The sequence below is a fragment of the Bison bison genome, unplaced genomic scaffold (assembly GCF_000754665.1).
Source record: "Bison bison bison isolate TAMUID 2011002044 unplaced genomic scaffold, Bison_UMD1.0 scf7180017863950, whole genome shotgun sequence".
NCBI classification, from domain to species: domain Eukaryota; kingdom Metazoa; phylum Chordata; class Mammalia; order Artiodactyla; family Bovidae; genus Bison; species Bison bison.
The window spans coordinates 927,925-940,858 of record NW_011494522.1 but is presented as its reverse complement, the minus strand read 5'-3'; the positions used below and the strand labels follow the sequence as shown (position 1 = coordinate 940,858).

The window sequence follows — 12,934 nt, the reverse complement described above, 5'->3', positions numbered from 1 at the left end:
GGACCGCGGTCCGGAGCTGGAGTCGCGCTCGGCGGGCTGGGAAGCTGGCGCTCCGCGGACGCCACGGGGTCCCCGCTAGCGAAGGGTGCTCAGAGCGGGGAGCTGCTCGCCTAGCTTTGCCCGCCCGATGTCGCCGTCCGGTTGCTGATCGAGTCCCCCAGCTGATCCCGCTCCACTGTGGGGCTGCGGAGGTCCCGGGAGAGGCAGGAAGGCTCCTTCGCAGAGTGGGAGTAAGTAGCGCTGGCAGGGAGGCGGGAATTGGGGGGAAAGGGGGCCCTCCGGCTCCGGCTACCAGTCTGCCACCCCTCCCCTCCCCGACTGGCGGAGAATCGAGGCATCGCTGCCTCTGGACCAGGCGAGCGTGGGGTGTCTGGGCTCCAGCTCGCCCTCCGGTCGGGCGGTAAAAGAGGACCTGCCCTACCTCACGAGCTGGGGGTTTCGTTGCAAGAGTTTATCTTTGGGGTCTGCTCGGAGGCCTGGGAAGGGACTGCGCTAGGCACTGAGTGGGTTTGGTCTAGCGATCAGGTTTCCTTCCCCCCATTCAAACCCCCGTCAAAGCCGAATTCCTCCCAGTTCTTTGCGCCAAAATTAACTGACCTAGGAGACCCTGTACTTTCTGACAGATTTCCCCTACACCCTCTTGACTTGAAACTTCATTTTGTCTTGTTACTTTTCATTAAAAATGACTATTTTTATCGTTTTTTTCTTCTTCTTACCAATTTCAGTCATTGCTAAGCACAACTTTGAGTGTTTGTGTTCATTCATGTGCGTTTTACAGACTTGGGGTAGCCACCACCCTGGAAATTCCCAGGATGAGTTTAGGGAGGGGAAGTTCATGTTCATGAGCAAGTAATAGATATTTCTGTTGACGGAAAGAATATCCAACTGTAAAGTCATTTTCTAATGTAACTGTATGTTACAGATGGAGGTAAACTGTCTAACACTAAAAGACCTGATCAGCAGGCCGCCCAGACTAGATTTTGCAATTGAAGATGGGGAAAATGCACAAAAGGTAAGTGAACTTAAATACCTTAAACTCTATCATATTTAGGATGGTAATGTCTAATTCAGTTAAGGATTCCAGCATCCCACTTGTGTTTGTCTTATAATAGTCTTGGTGAACATTTTAGAACTATGCTTTTTTTCTAATGGAGGAGACATCCAACCATTATCCTTCAGTTTCTCAGTCATTGAGTAGTGGAAAGAGGCTAGGTTACATGTAATGCTGAAGTAAATTTATATGAATCAAAGATATGCTAGACACTGCAGTCAAAAGATTGTAGTGTCTACAGTTATCAAGAGTAGAATTAATGCAAATGAACTCACAAAACAGGCCTACAGACTTCCAATAGGAGCTTATGGTTGGGGGTGTAGGGAGAAGGAAGTGTTTAGGGAGTTTGGGATGGACGTGTACATAGTATTATATTTAAAACAGATAAGCAACAAGGACCTACTGTGTAATACAGGAGACTCTGCTCAATGTTATGTGGCAGCCTGGCTGGGAGAGGAGTTTGGGGGAAAATGGATACATGTGTATGTATGGCTGAGTCCCTTTGCTGTTCATCTGAAACTATCACAGCATTGTTTGTTAATCAGCTATACCCCAATACAAAATTTAAAAAAAAAGTAGAATTAGCTAATGCTGGTCAGAAATGTTAAGTCTCAGTTCCCAGGAAAACTCTATGTGCTAGATTATTAAAGTATAGAGAGATGTTCTTCATACTGACGAGCCAGCTCCTAGAGGCTGTTCCATCTTCCCAAGAGCGTGAGCAGTGCCTCCCGATAAAGTGACTGAGTTCCCCAAGACTGAATATTTTGCAGTGCCCCTGCTGGTTTTGCACTGAGGCCTCCCTTGTGGTTTTGCATGCCTTGTAATTTGTGAATCAGTGGCGCTGTGTTCAAGAAACATGACGAAGTAACCAACCATAGCAATGTCTAAACAGGACTTGCGTCATCACAATGCCCTTGCCAGCCGGTGCCCTACTGAAAAGGTGGGAGAGCTTGTTAGTAATGAACACCTAAGCATTTTTAGGCAGAGGCAAGTAGATATGACATAGCCAGGTTTAGAAACTTTAAATATCAATTTGAGCACAGCCACATCCTCAGGCACTGAACTTCTCTCAGTCCCTGAGCTTAATTTTAGGCTTAGCGTGCATCCTGAAACTGCCTGCCTGCAAAGCACCTGTTATATGGGCCTTTGAAGAATACTTGACAACCATTAATTTTGGATACATGTGAAATTATATGCTTTTTCACGTACGATTTCCACCACCACCCACCACCCCAGGATTTGATTTATTTTTGTTGGGAAAAGAAGTATACCAAAACATTAGTGTTTTTAAAGAGGACTTTAAAAAAATTCCATTTGCCATATGAGAGTGGCAATGCCCAGACTTTATATATTCAGAGTTTTGGTTTTGCAAGTTTCAGAGCAAAACTTTTTGTTTTCCTTCCTAATTTGGATGGAACAGCCTTGAAAGAATGTAAGTAAGTAAGTAAGTGTTAGTCACTCAGTTGTGTCTGACTCTTTGCAACCTGATGGACTGTAGCCCGCCGGGCTCCTCTGTGGGATTCTCCAGGCAAGAATACTGGAATGGGTTGCCATTCCCTTCTCCAGGGGCGCTTCCTGACCCAGGGAACAAACCTGGGTCGCCTGCACTGCAGGCAGATTCTTCACGTCTGAGCCACCAGTGAAGCCATGTGTATACCTTTACATAGAGACAGAGCCAAGGGGCAAGAAAAGGCAAACCTGGTATCCACTTCTTTCCTCCCAAGTGGGTGACTTTTTATTAAGTGCTTTCAACAAGCATGCTTCTCCTATTTGTGCCTGGCTGAGCTTTCATATTTTAGTGGGTATAGAGAAAACTCCAAATGACTCCACAGAGATTTAGGAAAGTGACTAAAATATTTGAAATAGAATGCAGGGCTTATTTCACCTGTCAAAGAGATGACAAAGGAAGAGATGAGTGCTCCAGGAGATGCTCGAAGGAGCTTTCATCTCTCTCTTTACCTTGCTGTAAAGTAAAGGAAAGAGGATTTCTGGGGATGCTGAGGATGTGGGATTTGGAGTCAGATCTGGATTTGAGTTCCTGTTCTACCATTTGTTAGCTCCGTAAGCTTGAATAAATTTATTTATTCAGTTTTTCGAAAAAAATTTATGTTCCAGTTGCTGGGGATACAGTGTTTTAATAAATCTCCTAGCTTCCCTAAGCCTATTTTTTATTTTATGAATTGGAATTAGTAAGTAGCCTCTCTCCTCAGGATGTCTATAACCCAACAACCCATACTGTTCACCCTTACTCAATTGAACTGACAGCCCAAAGATAAATATGATGCAGGCCTGGCCCTCAGTTATCTGAGAGATGTTTCGAGGGCTCAGATATTAACTCACCAACTAGCCTGTGATTTGTTAAGTGCTATAGGAGTGGGAACCAATTGCCCCAGCAGAACAGAAGAGTAAGAAAGAAATTCATGGGGAGTCTAGAGAAAGTTGGAAAGCTTCACGGGGGAGCTAATACTTGGGCTGAGGACTTCAGCTTGTAAGGGAACAAGAGAATAAGATGGACTTTGTAGGCAGAAGAATCATATGGGTCTATGTGGTGTGGACATTCAAGAAATGTTCAAAATTTCCAGAGTGGCCAGAAGCTAGTGGTACTTCCTGAAACCCTCTGGTGGGTGCCTGGAACAGTGTCCTGTGGGTCAGTCAGCATGTAGAGGACTTATCTTTCTTGACTGTCTGATCTTCATCAATCAAGGTCTATAGTACTCTATTAGGCATGCATATTTCTTACCACTCACGGAAAAACTTTTCTTTAAAATGTAAAGTTTACTGTGCCCAAGTCGTGAGATTATAAACAAGACTCTCCTTTTCAGTTGTCTGTACTGCATTTAGGAATGACAAAAGTAGAAAAAGGATGATTTGGGATGAAAGAGTGGACAGTAAAGGTTGAGCTTCGGGAGGGCTATGTGAAGGAGATAACACTCGAGCTAGGTCTTGAAGGAATGAATGCTAAGACTTAGGCAAGTGGAAAGGAAGGATACTCGTAAAGAAGTGGAAGCTAACATAGTAAATTTGGGGACCTCACCTAGACTTAGTGGGCATGGGTTTTCTTTGAAGGTCATTCATCTTTTGCATGCTAAGTTGCTTCAACTGTATCCAACTCTTTGCAACCCTATGAACTATAGCCCACTGGGCTTCTCTCGCCATGGGATTTTCCAGGCAAGAATACTGCAGTGGGTTACCATGCCGTCCTCTAGGGGATCTTCCCAACCCAGGGATCAAGCTCACGTCTTTTGGGAGTGGTTAAAGAAAGAAGGCGAGTTCGACTCGAAGCACTTATTTATACCCGTGTGCTTATAGGTAAATAAATAAATATGTGCAAGAGGCAGTTGGTTGCCTGATTTGGGAATTCATGGAAGGTTCTAGCCAGATACAAACTTGGGAATTATCAAATGCATGTTGGTTTTAAAGCTATGAGTGGGTGAGCTGCTCTGGAGAGCAAACAGGGAAGTGTGGAGAGCTGAGGTTTCTAAGAGCAGAAAACGAGGAGCCTATGAAGGAGGCTGAGAAGGAACAGTCACAAACAGAAAGAGAACCAAGAGAGAAAAAGTGCTAGCTCAGAAAGACTGAGAGTTTTATAAAGCAGATAGTCAACAGTCTTAACCGCAGCAGTGAGGTCAAATGTGGTGTTTTGCCATTGACTTGTCAACTAAGATGTGATCTACGTGAGAGCAGTAGATCAGAGCAGACTGGTGGTTTGAGGAACCCCCAGGAGACGGGCAGGGGGAAGTCCTGGCTGTGGATTACTCATTCTGGAAAGTGTGCTCTGAAGGGGAGGAGAGTGTCGATGACTAGGAGACACCTCCGGACGTGCCTGTCATATTTGCGATGAGTAGGGTGAAAGATGAGGATGAAAGAGTAGGGTGGGTTTCAGCGTGACGGTGTGCGCAGCGGCTCAGGTGTGATAAGATGCAGGGCAGGTTTGAAGAAACACGGGGGAACTGTTTCGGCAAAATGTGGGACATGCATGAAGTGGGACTGGAAAAGAGGTTGGCACAGTATCACTAGGGGCCTTGAACGGGCTGCTGCCGATGTCCTCTTTAAAGTAACGTGATCAAGGCTGCATCTGAGAGAGAAGCAAGATTAGAACCCAGATCTCCTGATGACCAGGTCCTTTCTATGGCAGCTCAGTCATAATGCTGGTGTAGTAAATAATAATGACGATAAACATTTGTACAGCACTTGACAGATTACAAAGCACTTGCGCCCTCAGTATCTGGCCTGATCCTCACAGCAACTGCATGGCAGGTAAGCCAAGGTGCCTCACCTGCATTGCACACAAGAACTGAAGAATCTGTTTCCTGGGTGCTCTCTTCAGGACCGCTCTCACTGAAGAGGCCATTTCCAGGATGTGACAGCTTCTTCCTGGCAAGCAGATCTGACATGGAGATTAGCGGTCAGGTGGTGTATCAGGGAGTGCCCTGGGGACAGTGCCCATTTAAGGGACAAAAAAGCAGCAAAATGAGACAGCGGGTGAAGTGGAGCAGTTGATCAGTCTCAGCGGAAGTCGGGTTCACCCTGAGGGAAGCTCTGGGATGACCCCCCTCCCCCGGAGTGGTTCTGAGTCTGGGCAAGAGGACCCGGCTTCTCCATGTCAGTGTGGCCTATCCCAGCCCCTGAGGATAGTACTGGTCTCTCAGGAAGGGGCATGTCCTGGACGAGTCAGTCCACTTCAGCCAAAGCATGAAGATGCTTACTGCTGGCATTAGTCCAGCAGCTGGGGAGATGAGGCATTCATTCCTCAAGAGAGCTGGGTACACCCCAGTGTCTACCACATGGCTGGGCAGCCTTGCTGGAAAGCCTTGGAGATAGGTACTTTGATCTGAACCCTTTATATTATAGATCTGGAAACTTGAGTCCAGACAAAACCAACACTTTGTCCAGTATCAAAAAATAAAGTGGAGTCCAAAACCAGGTTTCTCAATCCAGTCCCTTCCTCCACCTTCCACAGTGTCAGGATTTGGGGATAGACAGACGGATGGAACATGGTGGATTAGGTTGCAGCTGACTTTCTGCCCACCTGAAACCGCAAAACAATTTTCTGTTTTATTTTCTGTTGATGTAGAGGTATGGTAAGGATCGTAACCTACCACGTGACCTGACTCCCCTCCTACTTACCCAGGGATTGAACTTGGGTCTCCAGCATTGCAGGCAGATTCTTTACCATCTGAGCCACCAGGGAAGCCCCAAGTATTACTTAAACTGTAGTGAAAATACATCAAAGTGCTAGAGGAAATAATTGATCTGAATTGCTCCTCAGTAGGGAAAAGTAGGAGGAGCTCAATGTTCCTCGGAAGACAGCTACCACGGAGGCAGTGGAGAAGGAAGAATCTCTGCACCTCTGCAAGCCTGGGCCACACCTCCACCATGGGGAGACCTTTGGAAATAACTCGATAATCAAAGCCCGTTGTTCCTTTTGCACCTACGAGGGGCAAGGCATTGTGCCAAAAATAGTGAAGAATGAGACATGTGGAAGTAGCTCCCTGACCTCCAGAGGTGCACAGTCTCATTAATGAGACAAGACATAGGCCCAGGAAGTTAAATAGCAATACGATGTGCTTTGTTCTATTAGCTCTGAGCTCAAGGATGGATAGTAATAAAGAACGGGAAAGTAGGGGGAGAGAATAGCTAATTTGTATTGAGTGCTCAGTATATGCCAGGAACTATTGTCATAACTGGAGATCAGTATTTTTATGAACTTCGTTTTCAGTTGAGAGAATTAAAATACAGTGAGGAGAAGGAAGTTGCCTGCACTCACCCTGCTGATGAGCTGGCCCTACCAGCCTGCATGCAGAACTGCTCCCCATGCCACCTCTCCATAGATGCTTGTGGGGATCAGTGGCCTGCTGGGTACCCTGGAGCTGCAAAAAAGATAACTCCATCCCAATTCATACTCCAGACAAGCTTATTTCTAGACGTAGAATTTCGGAAACTGGGACACAGAAATTCGGAAAATGCTATCAGCTATTTCTTGCCCTACCCATGACTTTTATACTGAGTGAGTTTGTATGTGACCTCAGGCAAGGTACCCTCTGTGTGCCTCAGTTTCTTCATCTGTCGGCTTGAAAAATAATAGTACCCAGGTTAGAGGATTAGATGAGGAGTTAGTGGTGTAAAGCGCATGAAACAGGACTTCCCTGGTGGTCCAGTGGTTACGAATGCACCTGCCAATGCCAGGGACGTGGGTTCGATCCCTGATCCGGGACGATTCCACAGGCCACAGGGCAGATGAACCTGTGCACCACGCTGCCAAGGCCACCTGCTCTAGAGCCTGTGTACTACTGCAGGAGAGGCCACTGCACTGCGAAGCCCACTCGCTGCAACTAGAGAAAGCCCGAGCATAAGAACAAAGAGACAGCGCAGCCAAAAAAAAAAACGTGCACGGAACAGGTATTGTCTGTAGCACATAATATGCACTCAGTACTTTCGCTTGAGAGTTCCCCTGTAGAGAATTCATCAGAATTGCACACTAGTAGGGACTTGTTAAGAGATCTGAGGAGATACAGGCTGGACGCTTACTGCTGCAGTGGTATGAGAAATTGTCACCCCCCATCTCCACTCCCTTCCTAGGACAGAACTCACTCACCATGGCTAGCTGGCAGCTTCCACTGATCCAAGGAACAAGAGATGGCCTGCTACCACGAATTCCAGTTTCTCCCAAACAATTCTGTTTTCCCTTTTCACGTGTTGCTCATTTATAGGAAAACGCTTTTTTAAAGCCACTTCTCAGCCAAGATCCAAGCATCCAATAAGCTATAGAGTGATACTGTGTGCAGGAATATCAAATATGCAACTCACCCACCTTGCTAATTACGTCAGGCACAATTGCCTGGAGGTGAATTCAGCTATGGGAAGAGCAGAATCTTTTCTGAAAGGTTTTGAATGGCAAATCTTATTCTGCAGGAAAGAAATTTGTTTCAGAAACTAACTTGTAGTTTCAAATGTGAGTTCTGTGTACTCAGTCCTTTTTCTTAATGGATTAATGGACCCATCGTTAATCTTTTCTTATAATTAGCTAAGACATTTTATTTAAAGTATGGTCTGGGGGAAGGTGCTAGTCCACAAACTTCTATTAAGCTGCAAAAAATCAATACCAGAACTTGAGAGTTTAGCATTTAGAAACCTCTATAGTAATTGGATCTTGCCCCTATAACATCTAAGCCTGTGACCAGTGGTCTCTTCTTGTTGGACAAGCTATAAATTGGGTTGAGTGGCAAACTCAAGGGGAGAGTCACGTGATGGGAGTTGCATGTGGGTCCTATGAAGGAAGACCATGTATCAGTCTGCGGGAGTTTGGAAGTGAAAGGCACTGGTCCTTCAGCAAGGGTAGTTTGAGAAGCACCACTCTAGGGGAGGGACCATACATTGCTGGGTGGTTTGAAATGTGGCCTTCTGTGGATGCCCTTCCATTAACTGCTGTGTTAGCACTGGTGAACATTGAACAAAAACATAATCACTCTTCACTAGTTAGTGCAAACTTGTGAATAGTGTTTAAAAAATATGTCACTTAGAAGCAGTATGGATTCAACCCACATTGGCTGTTATTATCACCCCCGACTATTACAAACATCCACCAGTGATAGATACACTCATGCCTTCTTTCACAGAGATGCCATGAAAAATCGCCAGTCCAGGTTTGATGCATGATACTGGATGCTCAGGGCTGGTGCACTGGGATGACCCAGAGGGATGGGATGGGGCGGGAGGTGGGAGGGGGGTTCAGGATGGGGAACACATGTACACTCGTGGCGGATTCAAGTCAATGTATGGCAAAACCAATACAATGTTGTAAAGTAAAATTAATTAATTAATTTTAAAAAATAAATAAAAACTGATAAACTATAAAAAAAAAAGTTTAAAAGGAGTAACCAGTTATAATCAGTTCCCATAGATCCTTCTGTTTATTTTCTTTTATCCTATCCTGATATTTTTCAGCCCTGAACGTATGGTCTGTTTGCAGTTTATTGTCTTAGTGAATAATGGGAACAAGTTGCACTCTTACCTGATACCTGCTCTTTCTCATTTTTGCTAAAAGGTCTTTTTTTTTTTTTAACTAGGAAAATATATTTGTTGATCTCTCAAGGATGGCCCCAAAGACGCCAATAAAAAATGAGCCAATTGACTTATCGAAGCAAAAAATCTTCACTCCAGAAAGAAATCCCATCACTCCGGTTAAGCTTGTTGACAGACAGCAGGTGGAACCATGGACGCCCACCGCTAACCTGAAGATCCTCATTAGCGCTGCCAGCCCAGACATAAGAGACCGAGAGAAGAAAAAAGGACTGTTCAGGCCCATTGAGAACAAGGATGATGTGTTTACAGACTCTCTGCAGGTACACAGGCTGTGCTCCTAAGGGCTTTCGTAGAATGGAAAATTTTTAACTTAATTATTAAAATGTCACAGAACTGTCAACTTTTTGGTTGTTATTGAGTTGAAAACACCATTCCACTTACTCCTTTTATTTATTTACAGCTGAAGTGGGACTCTCATTCTCTGTCTCATTTTTCATAATGAACGTTTTTGTTTTCTTCAGTTTTTTTTTCTCTCTTTACCAGTATGTGTTTTTTAATGATAATTTTTAAGCCATGATATTAATTTTATGATAATTAAAATTATTGTTTTAATTATTTTAGTTAATAACAATGATATTAATTTATTATTTAAATTTTAATCATTTTGATTTAATGAAGAAATTTGGGTTTTTTAATGCTGCCATGAATTATAATTTTCACTCTGATTTAATAATAATCTAAATATTTGTGATGTGGGAAATTTTGTCATTCTCCCATGTATGTTTAGTGCACTGGTTTAGTGCTTTAACATTAGGTCATCTTTAAATTACCTGTCCTGGGGGAACCAGAGCTCTTGAGCAAGCAGCATATGCATACTTTTTTAAAAAAGTCTTTCTTGGGACTTAAATTGAGCCTTTTTCAAATGTGGTTGATAAGACAAGGGCACTCGTTTAATATGCTTAAAATAAGAATGAGTTAGGAAGAGTAAGATTTAGCTGTCCTTAGCAGCTCAAGTCTGCCAGCTCTTGGTAAATTGTGAAACATAAGAGCTTGGTGACACAATGTAGGCAAGTCTGTCGCAGATTTTCATGTTAACAGGGATTACAGGGGGCTTAGGGAAAGACAGATTCTGATACATCAGGTCTGAGGGGAGGCCTGGGGTTTCTACAGCTCTTAACAGGCTCCTGCTGATGCAGATCTACAGCCTGATGAGCACACTAGTAGCAAGGGTGTAGCAGCCTGTAAATCATCGCATTGTTCATTCTTTAATTTAATCAGTAGACTCAGCCTCAGGGCTTCCCTGGTGGCTCAGATGGTAAAGAATCTACCTGCAATACAGGAGATCTGGGTTTGATCCCTGGGTCGGGAAGATCCTCTGAAGACAGGAATGGGAACCCACTCCAGTGTTCTTGCCTGGAGAATTCCACAGACAGAGTAGCCTGGTGGGCTGCAGTCCATGGGGTTGCAGAGTCAGACACGACGGAGCAACCAACACACACACAGAGACTCAGCCTCAAGTCAAAAAGGAGGAAGAGTTCAGTTCAGAAAAGCAGTAGGTAAAAGGCTGAGAAAAAAGGTTAGGAAGAGTATTCTAACTAGAATCTGGGGTGGTAAGGATGAGGATGCTGCCCTCAACTCACCATGCCACCCACGCAGTCTCTCCTTCAGGACGTTAGCCGTGACATCTCCCGCCTCCCCTGTCTGCCCTCTGTAGCTTGATGCTGTGGATGACAGTGCTGTGGATGAGTTTGAAAAGCAAAGGCCAAGCAGAAAGCAGAAAAGCTTAGGACTCCTGTGCCAGAAGTTTCTCGCTCGCTACCCAAGTTACCCTCTGTCAACTGAGAAAACTACCATCTCCCTGGATGAAGTTGCTGTCAGTCTCGGTATGTATCATGGGGTCACCTGTCTCCAGTCACGGTGGGAAATCGATTCCTCAGGTGAGCCAAAGGCTTCAGATCACCTCCTCTACTAAGTACAGAGCAGGCCCTCCAAAAGAGTGAGGACAGAGGAGCAGGTAGAGCTTTTCTTGTGTCATAATCATTACGCATAGAATTCCAGGGAGCTTTCCAGGCCTGAGGGTCAAACAAATATTTGGTTTCTTTAACCTCAAAAACTGTGTTTGCAAAAGACTCACGTTACAAATTAATAGCTAATACCTTAATTCTATCTTATTTCAGACAGACTCAAAAGATTTTTAGAAATATCCTGCTGTTTATTTTTTTTTTAATGCTTCTAAGAGTTCAGAACTGCTGTTATTTCTGTTACAAAGCCAAATTTGAAAGCAAGAGAGTTAGGTTTGAAGCCCTGTACTGTGACCTTCACAGCAAGTCTGCCCAACTAGAAAAAGCACATCTGGATATAATTCAAACAGCTAAGCCTTGTAACAAAGAGGAATACATCCGTTCACATGGCGTGACCGTGTGTCATGTACAGTGGCGTCTGGGCTATAAATATGCAGGCAACTGGTCCGAGTAGAGACTCCTAGTGGACATGGATTGCAGTTAGTTTCACAAGGAACATACTGTTGACAGTGAATAAGTAGAAATCACAATGATTTAAAGATGTCAGAGTGTCACCTTAACAAATTAGGACAATTTACATATAGGAGAAGGAAAAAAAGTCTCAAAGAAGTCAACCCAGTAGGCTTTATGAGCCTGGAGGAGGGCATGGCCACCCACTGCAGGATTCTTGCCTGGAGAATCCCATGGACAGAGGAGCCTGGGAGGTCCTTCAGGTCACAAAGAGTCAGACACAACTGAAGCAACCTAACATGCACGCATGCAAGGCTTTATGATAGATTATATTTTTAGTTGGTTTATTAGTTCTGTATCTTCCCATAGCCCAAAGAATGTGACTCAGCTGATCCTTGCCAATCTAAATTATTCAAACGGATGGTTAAAAAGATTTGCTGGAAATTGAAGTAATGAGGAGCCAGTGGTTGTGATTAGAAGACCATGGGCTGGACTTTGGGTAAGACAGAACTGGATTTGAAGCCCAGGTTTCTAATGTATAGGCTGAGAGAGATTTAAAAAGTTAATTAATCTTTTCTCAGTCATAGCATAGAAACCATAGCACCTCCCTTACAGAAGCTTAGAAAAGTTACAGATCATGTCAGTAACATGCCCAGCTCAGGGCCTGGCTTAGTAACTTATTGCTCCATGGAACTGTTTCTACTCAGCTGTTATGAGAGGTTCCCCTTGCCCACTTCCATAATTCTCAAGCTGTCCTGTCAACCTGTACAGCCAGGAAGAGGAAGCAGAGGGCTTTGACAGGGAAGCTGTTTTAGAACCCAGGAATAGCATACAGTATTCTGGCTTTGGTAGCAATGAAATGATATGTGAGCCAGCTGGACAGAAGCTTGGTGTAGACATAGCTGAGGCACTGGGTCCTAGAAACTAGTCCGAAGAGGCTGAGGGTAAAAGAACAGATCATACAATGTCTTTCTCATTGGGGTTCCTCTATACACCCATCCTTTATCAAGAGATCTTGCTGATATCAAAGCAGAAGAAAAAAGATTAGATGTTGGAAGGCTGCCTTACAGGTCCCAGGGAGGACAGGGCTGTAGGTCTCCTGTATAACCATCTAGAGCAGAATGCCAAGGCTTTTGCAAAAACTTCCTACTGTGTCATGATTTCCCAGGCCTGCCAAATGAACTTTCCATCTCTTCATGTGAGATAAGACGGGGTCCCTTCCTAGAAGCTATGTCCAGGGTAACCATCTCCTTGATTGAATCTAAACTCCTGGCTCTATCCCAGGTCACAAGCTGTAAGACCAGATTTTAACCAAGGATCTGCAGAGCATTCAAATTGCATTGTTTCCCAGTTTCTGGTCTCATGTAGATTTGATACTGATATTACAGGT

At 44.4% G+C, this 12,934-nt stretch overlaps 1 protein-coding gene across 2 annotated transcripts in view; it reads left to right on the top strand.

Annotated features, from left to right (window-relative positions):
- The first annotated feature begins 11 nt into the window (after positions 1 to 11).
- The window catches only part of E2F7 (E2F transcription factor 7), a 39,198-nt gene continuing 26,275 nt past the window's right edge, over positions 12 to 12,934 (top strand). For both annotated transcript variants that reach the window (XM_010833874.1, XM_010833872.1), the window contains exons 1-4: positions 12 to 230; positions 923 to 1,012; positions 9,118 to 9,393; positions 10,788 to 10,956. In XM_010833874.1, coding sequence (XP_010832176.1) covers positions 923 to 1,012; positions 9,118 to 9,393; positions 10,788 to 10,956 — 535 coding nt within the window. In that variant the 5' untranslated portion in view covers positions 12 to 230. The remainder of the gene's footprint in view (positions 231 to 922; positions 1,013 to 9,117; positions 9,394 to 10,787; positions 10,957 to 12,934) is intronic.